At 43.3% G+C, this 21135-nt stretch overlaps 1 gene segment (V, D, J or C); it reads left to right on the top strand.

Annotated features, from left to right (window-relative positions):
- Positions 1 to 5029: 5029 nt before the first annotated feature.
- Positions 5030 to 21135, top strand: part of LOC123394826 — a 111613-nt gene continuing 95507 nt past the window's right edge. The window contains 1 exon segment of the C gene segment in view: positions 5030 to 5247. Coding sequence covers positions 5030 to 5247 — 218 coding nt within the window.

Consider the following 21135-nt stretch of genomic DNA (forward strand, 5'->3'; position numbering starts at 1 on the left):
CTCTGGCTCCATGAGACCTGAAGTTTGGAGATCAGAGTCTGAATCCGTCATGCAGCTTGTCCCAGGACGTCAGCATTCAGAGAAAACAGCAGACCCATTGGGTGCAAGGTTACATCCATGCCAGGATGAGAGATAAAACTTCTCTTTCACCTCAGACATCCTGGGTTTTCTCTCAACTCCAGTGGTGCCAAAAAGTCATACACAGCTGTCAGCAATGGAGAGTGGGTGCTAGGGTTCCTGAGTTTCCCTGCAGGGAGCACCTCGCAGGGGATCTCATTTTTTCTGCTTATTTCTGGCTCACAGAGACATTTGGAGCATCTCTTTCCTAGGCAATCCCCTGGATTCGAAAAGGGAAGATGAGATGGACTCAGTGTGTGTTTGGAACGTAGAATGTGTTCCTTCCTCTAACAGTGTTGATTCCATGGGTCCTAGGCTGTGGTGGAATGGCCGGCATCTAGAGTGAGGTGGCTGCTTGTGGTCTGATAGAGGCTTGGATGATGGCTTCTCCGTTGTCCAAAGTGACATATCCTAATAGATTCATCTTTTTTTATCTAAAGAATTCCGATGAGGGCAGAGGGAACATTCAAAAGGACTCTAAGGTCCTTGGTCGGTTGAAAGGGAAGCTTGACTTTCTAGTTTCACTCAGTGGACCCTCTAGAGAGTTGGCCATGGCATCTTTTCTCTGCAGTTTCATGGGTGGTCAAGTCAGAAGGAGAGTCTTTGGGAATTCAACTGGATAGAGGCATTCTGATGGCTTCCCAGGACATGGCATCAGGAACCCTGGGGCGTATTTCTTGGGCTACTTGCCGGATGCTGTGTGAGTCATGTTATCCCCCAGGTTTTCTGTTTTCTCCTTAGGAAATTGCTGGCAGGGAATATTCTGCTTCCAGCGGAACCATCTTGCACTGTCGGTGGGCATGCAGGTTGTTGCAGCCACTCTGGAAAAGAGCAAAGTGGTTCCTCTGAATGCTAAAAACTGAACAACCCTAGAAAACAGAAGTTGCCCTCCTAAGAATTTCCCTCAAGGGCACATAAATGCACATTCAGTGGGGTACAAGCACCGTGATATGGACACCAGCGTTATCAACCATAGTGAAACGATGGAGGGGGTCCTAATGTCCATTCACTGATGATTATATATATATATATATATATATATACACACACACACATATATACCTCAATGTAGATATCTAATCTCCCACATATTCTCAATGGAATAGGAGCCAGGTTCAAAAAGAATGAAAACTTACCATTTGCAAGGATATGGATGGATCTAGAGTGGATTTAGCTAAGCCATATCAGTAAGAAATGACCAATAGCCTATCATTTGACTTCTATGGAATTTCAGAAAGAAAACATGAACATAGTGAGGGGAGCAAGGTCAGTGAGGAAAGAGACTCAAACATAGAGCACCAACTGAAGGTAGCTAGAGAGCAGGGGTGTGAAGGGGAAGGGTTCAATGGGTGAGAAGATGAGATGCCCCCTTCAGAGGGCACTTGTTGTAATGAGCTCTGGGTGTTCTGTGCAGGTGAGGAATCATGAAATCCTGCCCCTGAAGCAAAGGAACGAACACTGCGTGGAAACGAATTGGAATTGAAGTGAAGGAAGGACAGAAGAAGACCATGTTCTACTTCATGAAGAAGGAGGTAAAAATGGAGTGATTTTTGCTCTCTTGTTCTCTTGGTGATCATTAACAAACATATTGTGTTATGATACACTAGATTCTGTTTGCATAAGGAGCCCTCAGAAAGCTGCCAGGAAGATTCAGATGTCAGAGCCTGTCCATGATCCATGGATATGTTCCTTCCAGGTAGCCCAGGTACAAAGGTAAGTGGAGAGAAATAAGGAAGAAGAGGAAAGGAGATGTTAAGCAGTCGGGAGGTCACCTTCCCCCTTTGTCAAGGAAACCTTGGGCCGATGTCCATCGAGAAGAAGGAGAGGGGATCCCAGAGCTTTTCAGGAGGCAGGGGAGTTCCAGGTCTGCCTAGAGCTGACAGGGGTCCCTGAGGAGACCTGAGGTAGGGATGTGGCATGCCCAAACAGCTGCTCTGGGGGTTGGCTCCCCAAGGAGCTGAGTTGAGGATGATGGTCAGGTGGCGCATCATGCTGGGGAGTGGGGCAGCAGAATGTGGGGCAGTACTCATGGGGAAATGCAATTTTTGACTGGCTCCAAACAGAGGTTACCTGCTAGGTGGCAGGCGGACTCCTACGGTGTTCCCAAGCCAGAGAGTTTGCGGGACAGGCCCCTGTAGAAGGAAGCCTGAAAACACAACTTAGGGTTAGGGTTATGGATTTGGGGAATGGCTGCTCCGATCTGCCAGCGCCAAGAGGGCTTTCCTCTGGCATGGCTTCAGGAAATGGGTCCTGAAGCGTGGCAGAATCTGGGTTTCTGGGCAGGGAGACCAACGAGGGTGTGGGTGGTTTACAAGAAAGAGCCGTTTAGTTCCGCTCCAAAAACGGGATCAATATGGAGAGGACGCTTGTGGGAATTAGCCAGAGTTGGGCGACCCAAGGACTGCCCTGACCCTAGTGGCGCAGGTCACTTACAAAATCGGGGCATGTGGTGTCCACCGGGAAAATGCACCAATACGAACACGCAGGAGAGTATTCCAGGATTTGAAGGAGAGGGTGTGTCCAGGCGTCCAACACGGACTGTCTGGGCTGCTGGGGCACACGAGGATAGGTTGGCCTCAGTGAGGTCACGAAAGGTCCTCTCGATCTGAGGCTTTTCCACAGCTCTGAAAAACATCATTTCCACCAGGTTGGAAGTGAAAGTAGAGGAGCGGGACTCAGAGATTCCCGATTGAAAGCTCCGAGGGACAGGACCCTGGAAACAGAAGGCTGGGAAATAGGCAAGGGTTCGTGCCCGGCCATCGGGCCAGACCTGGCCCCATCGGACACCGCCAGGGAAGGGAACCCCGGAGGCTGAAGAGCAGGAGGCATTGGCCTCATCGGAGCCTGGCTCCAGGAGGGCTTTCTGGCGGGGTTTGGAAGGGAGCGCTCACCATGCGGGGCCAGGCGCAGGGGGCGGTATTGCAGACGTGCAGTGCCCGAAGCGAGTTCACCTGGCATTTTCAGTTCAATTCTCACGTGTTTCTGCCCAAACAGGGATCGTTTTGGGCAGAACGATCGTGAGAATTGGCTGGCGTTGAGCAGCCCTGCAGACCGCCCTGTTCCCCGTGGCCAAGGGCCCTTTCTCGCTAGGGGCATGTTGCAGCCACCCGGAAAAGACGCTGTGACGACATGGCCCACCCAGAGCCCCGGCTCAGAGGAGCGTTCCCAGAGCAGAGTTGAGGGATGGGTGGTGGCTGGGAGTCAACTTCTGACCTTCTGGGCAGCTGGGGCGCCCATGAATGAGGTTGACCTCAGTGGGGGCACGAAGGTTTCTCTCACTTGGAGGCTTGTCTGAAGCGCCGAAAGGCACTGTTGGTGCCGGGGTGGGAGGGGGAGGAGTGGCGCGGGACTCAGGATTCCCCAGTTGGAGGCCCCGAGGGACAGAACCCTGGAAACGGAAGGCTGGGGAAGCATGCCAGGGTTCGTGGCTGGGCCTCTGGGCAGGCCCGGCCCCATGGGAGAGTGCCAGGGAGCGGACCGCCCCCCCCCCCCAGGCTGAGGAGCTGACGCCTGCCTCCCAGAGGGCTTTCTGCCGGACGCCAGTGCTCGCGATGCCAGGCCAGACTCAGGGGGCGGCCCTGCAGAGGTGCGGCAATCTAAGGGAGTTCGCCAGAGGTTTTCTGGCCAATTCTCACGAGTGTTCTGCCCAAACGGGTTTCGGTTTAGGCAAAACGCTCGTGAGAATTGGCCAGCCGTGAGCAGCCCTGCGGACCGCCCTGCTCCCCGTGGTCCCGGGCCATTTCTAGCAAGCGGCATGTCACGGACACCCGGAAGACGTGCTGAGAAGTTGCGGCCCAGCCCACCCGGAGGACCTGGCATAGGGGAGCGTTCTCGGAGCAGAGTTGAGGGAAGGGTGGAGGCCGGACGTCTGCCTCAGACTTTTCGGGCGGCTGGGGCTCCCAAGGATGGGGCCAAACTCAGTGGGGTCACGAAGGTTTTTCTCACTCTAAGGCCATACCGAAGCGCCGAAATGCACGGTTTGCACCGGATTGTGAGGGGGAGGCATGGCGCAGGACTCGGGGATCCCCAGTAGAATGCCCCGAGGGACAGGACCCTGGAAACTGAAGGCTGGGGAAGTAGGCGAGGGTTTGTGCCTGGGCCTTGGGTCAGGCCCGGCCCCAGCCAACAGCGCCAGGGAGGGGACCCATGGAAGCTGAGGAGCAGGAGGGCATTGGCCTCGCCAGATCCTGCCTCCCAGAGAGCTTTCTGGTGGTGTTCAGACGCAAGCACTCGCGATTCCGGGCCAGGCCCAGGGGCAACCCAGCAGATTGCGGCGCCCGAAGCGAGTTGTCCGGGCGTTTTCTGGCCAATTCTCACGAGCATTCTCCCCACACCAGGATCGGTTTGGGCAGAACGCTCGTGAGAATTCCCCGGCGTTGGGCGGCCCTGCGGACCGCCCTGCTCTCCGTGGCCCAGGGCCCTTTCTCGCCTGGGGCATGTCACGGCCACCTGGGTGGCCGCTGGGACGGACGCGGCCCACCCTGGGACCTGGCGCGGGGGAGCGTCCCAGAGCAGAGTTGAAGGACGGGTGGCTGCCAGGCCTCCGCCTCCGACTGTTCGGGCGGCTGGGTCGCCCAAGGTTGGGGCTGACCTTACTGGGGGCACGAGGTTTCTTTCGATCCGATCCGAGGCTTCTCCGAAGCGCCGAAAGGCACTCTTCCGCCGGGGTGGGAGGGGGAGGCGTGGCCCGCGACTCAGGAGTTCCCAGTTGGAGGTCCTGAGGGACAGGACCCTGGAAACAGAAGGCTTGGTTAGCAGGCGATGGTTCGAGCCCGGGCCTCGGGGCAGGCCGGACCCCATGGGACAGTGCCAGGGAGGGGACCCCGGGAGGCTGCGGAGCAGGAGGCATCGGCCTTTTCGGAGCATGCCTCCCGGAGGGCTTTCTGGCAGGGTTAGGAAGCGAGCGCTGGCGATGCCGGGCCAGGCCCAGGGGGCCGTCCTGCAGACGTGTGGAGCCCGGAGCGAGTTGGCCTGGCGTTTTCTGGCCAATTCTCACAAGCGTTCTGCCCAGACCTGGATCGGTTTTGGCAGAGCCCTCATGAGAACTGGCCGGCCGTTGTGCAGCCCTGCGATCCGCCCTGCTCGCTGTGGCCCAGGGCCCTTTCTCGCCTGGGGCATGTCGCGGCCACCGTGGCCCACCTGGGGGCCCTGGCGCAGGGGAGCATTCCCTGAGCAGAGCTGAGGGACGAGTGGCCGCCGGGCGTCCGCCTCCAACTTTTCAGGTGCTAAGAGTGTGAACTTTTGCAGTATTGAGTAGCAATCATGGGAAAAGTCAAGAGTCATGGACAGAGGGAGAAGAGTCACCTGTCAAAACAGAAAAGGCTTGGGCTGGGGCTGCCACAGTGATGCAGTTGGCTGGAGGGCAGCCTGCCCCAGCCTGGCTAGTCTTGGGACACTGCTCTAAAAGCCTGTTGATGAAAGGAAGGCATTGCTCCCCGCCTCCTAGACCTTTTATGACATGCTGGTTGAGTGTCCCCTACAACTGTGTGCTAGGTGATTTTGAAAGAACCTACCACCACAGACCTTGTGGAGGTGCATTTTGGGGGTTCAAGTTCCTTTATATTGTTTTCTTTTCATTGGGAGAAGAGGTTTTCTTTGGGCATCTTTTTCACATTTGAAGCAGCCTGGCTCCCATGTGAACCACAGAGTGTGACCAGAAGCATCTCCATTGACTAAGTGGCTATTCATCTTAGGTCACCATGTCAATAAAGGGAGTGAGGCAGGGATTTATGTTTCAGTCTAGTTTCTTGTTTAGTGAGTGATATGATGTAGCTTTATTCAAAATTGCACAGATGTTGCCTTTCTCTAAAGCTTCTTGACTGTTTCCACAGTTCCTTGTTCCTCTGTAGATATGCTGAGATATGTGTTCTTTCACCCCTTTTGGGTCACATGCAGCAGTTTCAGAGTCAGCAGATCTGGGGCAGGGACCAAGAATCTGTATTCCTCACAAGTGATGCTAATAATGTTAGTTGTGTGATTAAACTGTGAGAACCACTGTTATAGGCCAGGATATACAAATTTATGGCCATGAACAAAGTACCACAGTGAATGAACAGATTTCTTCCAGGGAAATATCAAGCTGAGTCAAGGATATATCGTAATTAACCATTTATTGCTGCTCCACTTGAAAATAGTGTGACTTGAAATACCTCATATTTTGCCCTGTTGGACTCACACATCCATATGCATGCATTCTTGTAATATCAGATGTGTTGATCAGCCTATATGTCAAGCTACGTATTCTAAGTGAATGGACTGTCTCATTGAGACTATAATGTTAGCATCATTTATTGAAGAGACTGTCTTTTTTCCACTGTATATTTTTTCCTTCTTTGTTGAAGATTAGTTGACCATAGCATAGAGGTTCTACAGACCTATCTGTTCAGTGTAGAATGCCTTAAGAAGCCTTGTAAAATATCAAAATAAAAGAAAAGGGACCACTCCCTGTTACTATAAATACATGCATCTGGGAGGAAAGCTTTTCAGATACATCTCAGCTTGCTAAATTCCAATAATCTGCTTCCATGCAAATGGCATCTCATTTTCTCCTGGCATTTATATTTATTCTTTTTCATCATTTACCTGTGCATGTCTAAAAACATTATAGTCCCAAGGGTAACCCTTTTGGGTTCCCTCCCTCTTCAGGAGTTTTATACTATCACCTTGCTATTGCTCAATAAACCTTGCTTTGCTGTCTACCAGATAAATAAGCAAATAAATAAAATAAAATAAAAATAAAAACATTAAATGAGCAGAAGACATTAACAGACACTTTTCCGAAGAAGACATACAAATGGCTAACAGACACATGAAAAACTGTTCATTATCACTAGCCATCAGGGAGATTCAAATCAAAACCACATTGAGATACCACCTTACACCAGTAAGAATGGCCAAAATTAACAAGAGAGTAAACAACATGTGTTGGACGGGGCGTGGAGAAAGGGGGACACTCTTATGCTGTTGGTGTGAATGAAAGTTGGTTTAGCCACTTCGGAAAGTAGTGGGGAGCTTCCTTAAGAAATGAAAAATAGAGCTACCCTATGACACTGCAATTGCACTATTGGGTATTTACCCCAAAGATACAGATGTAGTGAAAAAAGAGCCATCTGTACCCCAATGTTCATAGCAGCAAGGGCCGCAATCACCAAACTGTGGAAAGAGCTAAGATGCCCTTCAACATTGCATTTCAACTATCATATTATATTATATCATATCATATCATATCATCATATGGCTTCACTTATTTCACTTTATTTTTTTAGCTTTTGGCAAACTTGCTTTAATTTGCTCCACCGTGCCATTTTAAAGACTATTTTTTTTCCTTTTTTTTTTCAGTGTTCCAAGATTCATTGTTTATGCACAACACCAGTGCTCCATGCAACAGGTGCCCTCCTTAATACCCACCACCTGGTTAATCCATGGCCCACCTCCCCCCTTCCAAAACCCTCAATTTGTGTCTCAGAATCCACCATCTCTTATGCTTCATCTCCCTCTCCAGTTTCCACCAATTCACTTTTCCTTTCTTTCTCCTAATGTCCTCCATGTTATTCCTTATGTTCTACAAGTAAGTGAAACCATATGATAATTGATCTCTGCTTGACATATTTCACTCAGCAGAATCTCCTCCAGTCCTATCCATGTTGGTAAAAAAGTTGGGTATTCATCCTTTCTGATGGCTGAGTAATATTCCATTTTATATATGGGCCATATCCTCTTTATCCATTTGTCTTTTGAAGGGCGTCTTGGCTCTTTCTACAGTTTGGCGATTGTGGTCATTGCTGCTATGTTCATTGAGGCACATATGGCCTTTTTTTCACTACATCACTGTGTCTTTTTTGGGAATGCAAGTTGATGCATCCAGTTTGGAAAACAGTGTAGAGATTCCGCAAAAAATCAAAAATAGAGCTATCCTATGACCCAGCAATTGCACTACAATATATTTTCACCAGAAGAGTTTTTGAGAAAAATAACAAGACAGGCAAAGAATCAGAAAAGAGCAAGTATTATTATGGGAAACACCCCCCCCAACTCAATAGAAACGGTTCTTGATTGTGTCCAGATGTTTTCTTTAGCAAAGACCGCAAAGTGACTATTACAAATGTGCACACACACACAAAAAAAATACTATAGAAAACCATGTTGAAGACTTAAGGAAAGTATGACCAAAAAAGTCAACAAATAGATATTTTAATGAAGGGCACCACAATTATAAAACAGAGCATATATTTAAAAAAATAAAATCCAGATTAGAAAAGTTTCAACCTCGGGCGCCTGGGTGGCTCAGTGGGTTGAGCCGCTGCCTTCGGCTCGGGTCATGATCTCGGAGTCCTGGGATCAAGTCCCGCATCGGGCTCTCTGCTCAGCAGGGAGCCTGCTTCCCTCTCTCTCTCTGTCTGCCTCTCTGTCTACTTGTGATCTCTCTCTGTCAAATAAATAAATAAAATCTTTAAAAAAAAAAAAAAAAAGAAAAGTTTTAACCTGAAGTGAACTATTCACTAGAGAGCTTTAAGAGAATATTCCAGTTTACTGAAGAAACAATCTCAGTAAAAGGAAACTTATTCATCCAGATAAAGGGCATCTGTGAAAACCCACAGCTGACATCATATTTAACATTGAAAGACTGATTGCTTTTCCCCAAAGATTGGAAAAAGACAGGATGTCTGTTTTTGACATCCCCACTCAACAGGTAATACATGTTCCAAACATGCAACTAAAGAAGATCTCTAGCAGATTGAAAAGGAAATGCAAAAATGTCTTCATCTACAGATTACATAATCCTGTATGTATATAATTCCATAGGACTTACATGCACACAAAGCCAAAACTAGAACTCGTAAACAAGGTCAGCATCATCACAAGGTACAACTTCAATATACAAAATATCAGTTGTATGTCCATATATGAAAACTTGAAAATATTAAGGAAATAATTTCATTTACTATAGAACCAAAGAGAACAAAACACTTAGGAATTAATTTAACAAAAGAAAAGTAAAACTTTTATGCTGAAAATTACAAAACAATGCAGAGAAAAAAAATAATATCCAAATAAATGCAGGGAAGATTCATGTTCATGGATTAGAAGATTCACTATTGTCATGACAGTAATTCTCATTAAACTCACTAACAATTGAATGCAGCAGGTTTTGTGGGCTTGCCCTAAATGAAAAATCTTGCCCTAAAATTAACATGAAAACCCAAATACCAGGGGCACCTGGGTGGCTCAGTGGGTTAAAGCCTCTGCCTTCAGCTCAGGTCATGATCCCAGGATCCTGGGATCGAGCCCCACGTCGGGCTTTCTGCTCCGCAGGGAACCTGCTTTCTCCCCTCTCTCTGCCTGCCTCTCTGCCTACTTGTGATTTCTCTCTTTGTGTCAAATAAATAAAATATTTTAAAAAAAAAGAAAACTCAAATACCAAAAGTAAAGAAAGAATATTTTTTGAAGTTTTTATTTATTTATTTGACAGAGAGAGAGAGACAGTGAAAGTGGGAACACAAGCATGAGGAGTGGAAAAGGGAGAAGCAGGCTTACCATGGAGCAGGGTTTGATCTCAGGACCCCAGGAGCATGACCTGAGCCAAAGGCCAAACCTTAAATGATAGAGCTACCCAGGCACCCCTAGAGGAAGATTATTTTGAAAGAGAACAAAGTTGGAGGACTGATATGGTCACCCTGCAGAAGTAGGTGGGGGAGAGGTCCACCCAAAAATTGATTTGGATGATGGGACTGATGAGACCTCATACACAGAAGATGTGGAAATGTTTATCACTGACACATGAGATACTGGGGACAACAGGGCAGGCCTATCAACCAAGGCCTCATAGCATCTGATTTCAAAGCTACAGAGGGATTAAGTAACATAACTAATCCAGTATGTTGCTGGTGCAAAGAAGCATAAAGGTCAGTAGAAGAGAACTGAGAGTCTAAAAATAATCCCTCCTGTTTATGGTCAACCCAACCTTGAGTTTATGGTATGACCCAAGACACATTATCCATCAAAGAATACAATCTGATAAACTATACTTCATCAAAACTCAAAACATGTGTTTCAAAAGGCTTCATGAGGAAAATGAAAGGCTACAGCCTGGGAAAGAAATATTTGTGAATCATATAAAGGACTTTTATTTAGAATGGATAAAGAACTCACACAACTCCATAAGAAGAAAAACAACACAAGTTAAAAAAAATTAATAAAAGGCTTAAAATACACTTTTCTACAAAGAAAATATATGAATAACTAATAAGCACCTGAAAATATTTTCAGTATTGTATTCATAGGGGTAAATGAAATCTACAAGGATATACCACTATACACATGTTACAATGCCTGTCATCAAACAGACAACCTTACCATGTATTAGTGAGGACAGGGAGAATCAAACTTTTTAAAAGAAAAAGAAATTGGAACATAATTAACATACGGTGTTATGTTAGTTTCAGGTGTACAATATAATAATATGACAATTCTATGAATTACTCAGTGCTCATTACAATGGCTGCTTTTTATACAATTTCTCAATTTCTCCCATCCCCATATCCACCTTCTGACTGGCAACCACCAGTTTGTTCTCTGTGTATAAAAGTCTGGTTTTTGTCTCTTTTTTCCCATTCCTTCTTCTTTTTTTTTTTTCTTGCATTCTGCATCCAAGCGAAATCATATATGGTAATTGTCTTTCTCTGTCATATTTCACTTAGTATTATACCCTCTCAGTCCATCCATGCTGTTGCAAATGGAAAAATCTCTCTCTTTAATAGCTGAAAAAATATATATGTTGTGTGTATATATATTCAATTGGGGAAACCAAGTATCACACACAGCTGGAGGAGACATAAAATGGCATAGCAACTTTGGAGAACAAAGAACGTTGACAATTACTTAAAAGTTAAACAGAAAACCCACCAAAAGACCCAATGAATCCTCTGCTAGGAACCTACGAAAAATAAAAACAAAAGTCTCCACAGAGACTTGTATGTCAAAGGTCATAGCAGGATTAGTCATAATAACAAACACGGGCAACAATTATAATGTCTATCCACTGATGAACTGAAATGCTGTCATCCACGCAAGGGAACAGTATGCAGCAACACAAAGGGACAAACTACTCACATTATAATACGAATGACCCTCAAACACCTTATGTTAAGTATAAGAAGCCAGATGTAAGAAATGACACATTGTATGATTTAATTTCTAGTAAATTCCCAGAAAGGGCATACTTACAAAACATAAATTCAATCAGTGGTTTATCTAGGACTGGAAGTAGGTGCAGGGATTATGTACAAATGAAGAATCTTTTTTGGATGATAAAATTGTTCTAAAATTGTATCATGATGTTGGTTTAAAAAAAATAAATTTACTAAAAACTAGGCAATCACACATTTACAAAGGATGAAGTTTATGGTATATAAATTACACCTTCCTAAAGCTGTTTTTTCTTTTTCTTAATCAAGTTTAGGAAACATCCTCAGCAGTTTTGTCACCATACTTTTCTTACTCTAGTTTTTATTAAAAACTAGAAAAATTATGTTTCAAATCTACTGACTACATATAGGGTGAGTCTATAATTGATCATTTTAGCAAGAATGCTTCAGAGAGGTTAAAGAATTCTAATAATGATTACACAGGGCCCCCAGGAGTTAGCCAGACTGTCCCAGGCAAACCAGCAAACTATTTTCAGAAGGTGTCAAATTCCAATTTCAGTGTTTTCATCTAGGCTAATAGCACAGATTATATGATGCAATTGAACTATTCTTTATTTTTAGTCTCTCCATGATCAGAAGGTGACAAACCACCCTTTCCTCAGCATCACAACTGGTTCACTTCAGCTGTCTGGTCCCACATAACACCTACAGCCTATCGTCCAACAGAGAATTGTGCTTCCTCCTTTCTTCCATTGAATACGCAGGGAAGCAGGACATAGTTAGACCAACATGTAAAACTGCAAACAGACCCCCTTTATACCCTTTCAAAGTACATCTATCAAAAGGGTGCTAATTTTCCAAATCTCTATGATATTAAATTTCAAGCCATCCTTACAAGGGAAGTGTTAACGTTTTAATTTCTGGTGCCTCTGATGTTTGTCTTCCTTCCTTCCTTCCTTCCTTCCTTCCTTCCTTCCTTCCTTCCTTTCTCTCTCCTTTCTTTCTTTCTTTCTTTCTTTCTTTCTTTCTTTCTTTCTTTCTTTCTTCCTTGACTTCTTATCCGTTCCTTCCACAGCTAAACACTACTCTGTGCTGTTGCCACACTAGGTATTGGAGAAAGAAAGTCAGAAGGCAAGTAGCCCCTAGACACCCTCTCCTCCACCAGTTGCCCATCAGTTCTGGATCCATCCCAGGGCAGCAGGAGCCCAGACTCCTGTTCTGTTTCACTTGTAGCCACTGGCCGAATGAGCCTGGGGTGCTTTGGAATCAATTCTTCCTTTCTAGGTATATTAATTCCAGTAATAGTTTTTAATGATAATTATTTCCTAACTTGAATGTTCAGACAGTGAAAATATAATACAGTAAAGTCAGTCACTTTGACACTGCTTCTCTGCCTGCTACCTACCTGCATTTGGTCTTGAACAAGAAGCTACCCAGCACAACACCGCGACAACGTTTGTTCTGGTTCAGTTCCATGATCCAATGAAGTGGTAATGTGCCCAAACACCACTCAGTGGGGGTAAAAGTCAGAGGCAGGAAGCCAGTCATGGATTCAGAACTGGAAGCTTGATGAGTAATGTCTAAGGAAGCCTTTCTCTTATTATTATTATTATCCTGCTGCTCTGAATGTCTAATTAAGTAAGCACATTACTCTGAGAAATTAGATTAGATTAGAAAGATAAACATCAAAAGCATGAACTAAAATGTGAATGTTTTCTAAAACTAAAATGTTTTCTTTTTTGCAAAAAAACAAATCCTGACAGAAAAAAAAAATCTCCACAAAGTAACCTTCATAATGAGGCAATCAAGAGTTTAATACTTACTTGAGTTTCTGTTGACTGAGCAATATATTTTCTGCTAATTCATATCTGGATTTCCTTGGACTCTGCTTTCATGGTTTAACCTAATTTTAGATCCAATACCAAGAGTCCAGAATGTCAAGTAACTTGGAGTTTCCATGATTCACTGTCCCATCGCTGTACCTCCAATCACTCAAATGAGTCTTTCTGCCTGGAACCTGCTGCACTATCATGTGTGTGTGTGTGTTGAGAATAACATAACACAGTCTCTAACTCAGATTTCTAGCCTAGTGGTGGAAACAGGACAGGTCAGTGCAGAGGGCAGTGCAGCCAGCACACATGACAATGTTGGGGAGAGTTCCTAAGGAAATGCAGAGAACACCTCCCAGCAGCCAGGGGGTGGGGGTGGGGTGGGAGAGGGCTTCTCTCCTGGGAATGGAGAGTAGGTTTGCAGAGCAACAGTGTGAAGGAGAGAAAAGCCAGCTGAGCAATGGCTTGAGAGTTTTGGTACACAACATTTTCAGAAAAGCTAAGAGACAAAGGAGACAGTACTGGGAGGTAGGACAACTGGGTTAGGTTGGTGGAAATGGTGCTTGCTGTCAGGCTGAAGACGATGACTTCCTTAATCCTTTCTGTAACTGAAGGTTTTTGAACAGGAGATGTGGTCAATGCAGTGTTTCTGTAAATACTGAAGAGCTGCACATGAATTAGCTGTGAGCATGGACTCTAGCACTGAGCTGCTGTTCAAATCCTAGCTCTACCTCTTACTCTTTGTATTGCCTTGCACAAATTATTCCCTTCCCTATGCCTCAATCTGCTCATCACTAAAATAGGCTGATGAAACTTTCACCTCCTACAGTGGATTGAGGATCCCGTGGAACAATGCAGGGTTCTATGTCCCATGGTGCTCTGGTGGGGCGGGGAGAGGCTGACTGAGGCAGGGAGACAGGAGCTGGTGCAGGAACCACAGCAGGAAGAGCTGGATGGAAGGTGGGGGAGACAGGACGTGGTACAAAGCAGGAGACACAGGAGGCAGGAACACAGAGGATGGAAATGGCAGGTGACCAGTGGGATGGGGGCCCTGAGAAAGGGTAGCTCCCCAGGGAGGCTCTGGTCTCTGTCATGGGCAACCTGGAGGACAGCGCTCCCGTTTCACACAGGGGGTCCTGGAGGACAGTCAGGTGAGGGGATGACAGGGAGTAGGAGAGCATCAAGACCCTTCCCCTGCTCTGTCTTCTGAGATGCAGATCGCACGTCACAGGGTCTGTGGCCCTCGGTTACATTTATTTTACACTCGGTCTCACCGTGGGTCCCACAGCAAGATCCTTTCTCAATTACGTTCGTATCTTTGAGGTCTACTGTGTGATCTGAGAGTGGAGGGAGTGAAGGAGACTGAGGGTGGGCTGAGCCATTGAATGATGGATGAAAGCACAAATAATTTTCACAGTTTTATCTGCTTCAGATTAAGGAGCAGGATAAAACAGAAAAAAAACGAGGTACATTTATGTTATTGTATCTTTATTTGTATTTATATATAATATTAATTACAGTTAATAGTAAATAAAATAATAACTAACAATCTTTATTAGCCAGACCCACTCTTTACTGTTCTGCATATATTACATTATTTAATTTTCATGAAACTATGAGGTAGCTGCTGATTTTCCTGTGTGCAGATGAGGAGCTGAGAAACAGCAGGAGGACCACTGACTCCAGGGCTCACAGTCAGGACAAGGGGGTCTGGTCACAGTGCAGGCAGCCTGGCTCTTCTGTGTGCTGTAGCCTCTGCAAGCCAGCCTCCCCTTTGCTGCCCCTAAAGCACATGGAGAAGCTCATCTCTGAGGGAGACACTTCACGGACACTAGGTATGAACAGAGACCCTCAGCTTCCTCATCATCAGACAGGAGCCCATAACCTCATCAAACAATGGGATGCTCTGTGGGAGCCGTCAAGTCGGTAAAAACTTCGCTGTCAGATAACACAGCATGGGCAGTGTTTATGGAAAATGTGTCTGTGTATTTCCCAGAGACTAGCCACCCTGAGATCAGACTCCTGGGGAAATGCTTACTCCCAGTATGCATAGCCCCCAAGCTGTCGAGGACAGCCTTATTGGTGACAGCCAGTTTGGGCAGCAGCACAAGTGTCTGTAACCGTTGGTGTATGAATTAATGCAGTGGCGGCAGCCAGTGGCACCAAGAGCAGCACTGAGGATCAGTGAACTGGGGGACAGACAGATGGACAGACATGGATTGACAGGAATTCTGTGCCATTTATATAGACATAAATATGCATAGTCACGAGGAAATATCTAGTGTTTACAGGGATACATAAGACACCAAACATATCAGTCTCTACTTGCATTTGAGGCTGGGAAATGGGGGACTTCAAGGAGGAGTTATTGACCTAAAACTACCAAGCACACTGAGTAGACAGTTGGAATAACAGGTTCCCTGCTTAGTATTTCTGGGCTCTTCCATCACTAAGCTGTAATAGACTTTTCACTCAACTGAGCTCCAATACAGAGGAAATATAAAGTGTATGTCATACCTGCAATGGACAGCAGGGGGAGGGAGAAGTCAGTATACTGAATAAGTAAAATAACATTTTTAAGCTTGAAGCACGTTATTGAAAATCAATGGGAAATCTAATAAGATCACAATTTGAATTCAAAGCGAGAACTTAGATAGGAGAGGAACTGGTTCCCGAATCAAAAACATCCAAGCAGGTTATGTAGGATGCAGGGTTCGAGACCCTGGCTGACTTAACATTCTTGGTGTGCTCTGTCTTAGCCGAACAATCTCAAATAAGTTACTCAACCTCAAATAATACAACCTCAAATAACAGCTGCTTTATGCTATGTATGTCAATATGTACAATGTTTCACATTCGATAGATTATATTTGACATTATTTAATGGATCAATGTTTACTGTTATGATCTTAAAACAATTAGTCTTTCTAAAAGCCAAACAACTATTATTTCACCAGGGCTAGAAAAATCTCTACTATGTTCTGAGGTCCAGCACTGTTATCTGAGTGACGGCTCTTCAAGAACAGCTTCTGCTCTTTGCTCTCTTGGCATGTGAAAAATATTCTTGATTTCTGCAAGCTTGCTGAAATTTTCCTCATGACCCCTTACTCTTTAGAGCTTAAAAGTAACTCTCTGTATATCTGCTTAATTCTATAGATGACAGGTTTTGGAGTTTGGAGTCAGTCTTACATTTGAATCAAGACTCCATTACTTACATGGCTATGCACAGATGAAATATTTTAAGATTCCAATTAGCTTCTGTCAAATGTGGTTGTTATAACTACCTTGACATGTTATTATAAGGAAAAAATTATTTTATTTTTTCAGTGTTCCAAGATTCATTGTTTATGCACCACACACCGTGCTCCATGCAATACATGCCCTCCTTAATAGCCACCACAGGCTCACTCATCCAAACAAAATTGACAGAAAAACAATGTGGTAGGCCCGTCCCCCAGAAGAGAAGCCAAAAGAACAAGAGGACAACCACCACAGGGTCCCCATAAAACTGTAGAACCCCAACACCAGGGGAAAAGAATATATTAAGCTCCTGGTATTGCCCCCAAATCTCTATATTTCATAGATATAACTCTTTCTTCCTTCCTTCCTTCCTTCCTTTCTTTCTTTCTTTCTCTTTCTTTCTTTATTTCTTTTAAATCCATTCGTACAATTCTTGTTCTTTTAATTTTTTTAACCTACCTACCATTACAACTAGAGGTTTAATACAACATATTCCATAATAACTCTTTAACTTGGACTTTCAAAAACATACGTAAATCACCCATAGTAATGGATGATAAATTTGAGTAATAGTTAAAAATTTAGCACTTGTGGTCAAATCTCTACAATGCTACTATTTTTGTTTGTTTTATGGACAACTTTTTCAAGAAAATTCCTAGGTTTACCAAAAAATTACACAGGAAGTACATAGAGTTCCAGTAAATCCTCATATAGATGGAATCATATGGGCTGTATCCATTTTAGACTGGCTTCTTTCAATTAGCAATATGAATTTAGGATTCCTCCATGTCCTTTCATGGACTGATAGCTGACTTCTTATTGCTGAATAGTATTTAATGGTATGGATATGCCATAGTTTGTTTATCTGTCACCTATTGAAGGACATCTTGGCTGCTGCTAGCTTCTGCTGATTTTTAATAAAGCTGCTATAAACATTCATGTGCACATTTTTGTATGGACATAGTTTTTAAGGACATTTTTTATTTGAATTCAATTAAATAACATATAATGTATTATTGATTATAAATGTACAGGACTGTGATTTATCAGTCTTGTATAATACATAATGCCCATTACATCACATGCCCTCCTTAATGTCCATCATTCAGTTACCTCATCTCCCCACTTCCCTCCTCTCCAGCAATCCTCAATTTGTTTTCTATGATTAAGAGTCTCTTATGATTTGTCTCCCTCTTTGTTTTTATCTTATTTTATTTTTTTTCTCTCTTCCTCTATGATCCTCAGTTTTGTTTCTAAATTCCACATATCAGTGAGATCATATAATAATTGTCTTTCTCTGATTGATTTATTTCACTTAGCATACATAATACCCTCTAGTTCCACCCATGTCATTTCAAATGGAAATATTTCATTTTTGATGACTTTGTAATATTCCATTACATATATTTATATGTAATATAAATATATCATATATATCATATCTTCTGCCACATATAATATTCATACATTATTTCCCCACATCTTCTTTATCCATTTATCTATCCATGGACATCTGGACTCTTTCCATACTTTGGCTACTGTGGACACTGCTGCTAATATTACCTCATATTGGGGTGCAGGTGCCCTTTGGTCACTACATTTGTATCTTTGGGATAAGTATCCAGAAGTGCAAAGGCTTGGTTGTAGGGTAGCTATATTTTCAACTTCTTGAGAAACCTCCATACTGTTTTCCAGAGTGCTTGCACCAGCTTGCATTCCCACCAACAATGAGGGAGGATTCCCCTTTCTCAGCATCCTCGCCAACATCTGTCATTTCCTGACATGTAGATTTTAGCCATTCTGATTGTGTGAAGTGATATCACACTATTATTTTTATTTGTATTTCCCTGATGCCAAGTGATGTTGAGCATTTTCTCATGTATTTGTTGGTCATTTGGATGTCTTTTCAGGAGAAATGTCTGTTCATGTCTTCTGCCCATTTCTTGAATAGATTATTTGTTCTTTGGGTGTTGAGTTTGGTAAGTTCTTCATAGACTTTGGATTCTAGTGTGTTATCTGATATACCATTTAAAAATATTTTCTTTTAATCTATTGGTTGTCTTTTGGTTTTGTTGACTTCCTTTGCAGTGCAAAATCTATTTGCCTTGGAGGAACTTTTCTAAAGATTGTTCAGGACAGCATTTCTGAAGCATTTGGAGGAGAATCTGTGCTGTTCAATGCAGTAGCCATGAGCCATTCATCATATGTGGTTAGCGAGCAGTAGTTCAAGCTGAGATAGGCTCCTTATGTGACATACAAGTCATATTATGGAGACTATAAAATAAGATGAAATATCTCCTACATAATTTCTATATTAATTACCATTGAAACTCTACTTTGGATATACACAGTAAATAAAAATAATCCTAGAATTTTATTTGTTTAACTTTTTTAAAAAGTGGAACAGTTAGAAAATGTGCCTCCAATTGTGACTTATATTAATTTCTACTGAGTAGAGCTGTGACACTGGTGATTGAAGATTCTGGCCAGAACCAATGAAGAGTGTAGGAATAAAATATTGTGTAAATCATTACAGAGAGAGATTTACCATAGAATGATTAAAAACTGCGGAAGATTGGAAGTCACCTCCTGATTCTAATTTCTCAGTTGCTGCCCCACCCACTGCTAGTAACTTTTCAGTGGAGAGTCAGTGAGCAGAAATATAGCAAATATAGGGCTAACTTCTCAGCACCCCATGCACTGATATGCCTGGCATTCAATGCCTGTTGGGGGACATGATCCTCAGACAGGTTGATGCACCAAACCTAGATGAGACCAGGGCCCTTTCTTGAATGTTACTCCATCTGGGATTTTGTGACCAGGTTCCCTGGACCTTTGTTCTTTCCTCTGTAAATGAGTTGATTCGACTGCCACAATTATGGAACTGATTTCTGTAATGAAGAAAAAAATCCCAATAAGATATTCCTATGTTTACTAACTTCTTGTAAAGTTAGTCAACTTCTTGACCAGAAAGAAAGAAAAGAAAAGAAAAAAGAAAAGAAAAGCTATATTACTGATCCTCCAGCCCCAAATAGGAAAACACTTGCTGCCATATGTTGGGAAGAAGAAAAAGCTCTCTGAGGAGGTCTAAGCTGAATTAAATCCATTTTCAAGTGAAAATTCAAATTTTATGTACAACTTAATAGTATTCATAAACATGATTATTGAAAGGAAAGTCCAAATCATCTATAGGAAATTGATTCCGCAGGATCATTAATTCCTCCTCTGTCTCCCTGAATTTTTGTTTTTGCAGTATGAGAGTTTATATTTAACACATGCTTGACTGTGAAAAAGCCCAACACCCTTACTTTCTACTGAAACCGGTGTCAAGACTAAAATCTCCAGCATGTGCAGGAAGGAGGGGAGTAGGAAGGGCAGAAATTTACCTTCACTCTGTTTTGAAGATGTTTCTTCATTTGTCTTTCTCATGTCCTAATACAAATGAACCCTTTTCTCTCAGTGCCTGATTCCACAGAGGGGTGACTCTGAGATCTGATTTAATAGAGAAGTCAGCTAAATATGAAGACACTGTCATGAAAAGTCATGCCAGGTCAATGTAAATCTCAGTTTTCAACATGGGTCCATAGTGCCTTTGTGTTACAGACCGAGAGAACAGTGGTCTTGTGCATGGAGAAAATAACCCTTATGTGGAGAGAACAAGTAATATTTGGAGTCCTTCTTTTTGTGGGTAAGGTGAACTTCACCACGGACACTTCGGCCACACACAGTAAAACCAAATCAGCCAGCCACCAACCAGCCCTCTTGTCCTAAGTAAATGATTCTAATTAAATGGTTATTTAAATGGGTGATTCTAACAACATTGAAAACATCTTGTTGGAATGTACAGGACCAGTTGATGTCTGTTGAAGTGAGATTGACATTCTGACTATGAAAGGGGGCTCAAATTACCTCATGGGTTGGAGATTTTGCATAGATGGATTGTTGAAATATCCTAATGATTTGGTCTCAATTCATTTATTTCATTTCTGAGGTGAGTGAGACACAATGATTTTGACAAATAGAAGCAACATTATATTATGAAATTAATTGTGAATAGTGTCTAAGAACATCTCATAAAATCATAGTTTCCATAGTTCTATTATCCATTCCCAACTGATTACACACACTAGTACTGTGGGAAAAAATCATGTCTGTCACATAAGAGTCATCTTCTAAAAATCACAATTCTGAAAATTTCTGGGCACATTTGAAAATCTATGCTGTTTTACGTTGTGTGTTCTTCGTGTTCCACCCCCAGAATGGGTTCAGGAACACAGTCTTGGGTAGAGGAAAAGGCACAACTTGGAGACGTCACTTCTAAACATTGGGAACAAGAGAGTTTTTACTATGGCACTTCCATACCCTTATTGTCTCTTAGAAAATCCTTATGACTTTTGATTATTATCTTAAAATTTATTGTTTGAAAGAATTCACATATTACCTCATATTAAAAAACATGGATATTATTGAGCATGTAGATACACCCTGTGAAATTTGATTATTACAAATTTGTGTAATAGTTTGTCTTGACCATTTTTTCTCCCCTCTTCTCCATCAGCCTTTGTTTTATTTACTAAACAAAAATCTTGATTTCTCTGCTGATTCCTGCTGACTCTATCTGCCAAGTTAGAGACAAGTTTCATGCTTGGAGAGCTCAGAGTAGTCTCTTGGGTTGGGTGTGTCTTTTCCCCAGTGAAGGACAGATACCAAGTACTACAGAGAGGGCCATAAATACTTAGTCTTCCTATTTACACTATAGTATGATTTCCTTGGTTTCTTTACATCTCTTGTGTCCACATGCGGAT

The sequence above is a fragment of the Mustela putorius genome, unplaced genomic scaffold (genome assembly GCF_011764305.1).
Source record: "Mustela putorius furo isolate JIRA1106 unplaced genomic scaffold, ASM1176430v1.1 tig00003845_pilon_pilon_pilon, whole genome shotgun sequence".
Lineage (NCBI taxonomy): Eukaryota > Metazoa > Chordata > Mammalia > Carnivora > Mustelidae > Mustela > Mustela putorius.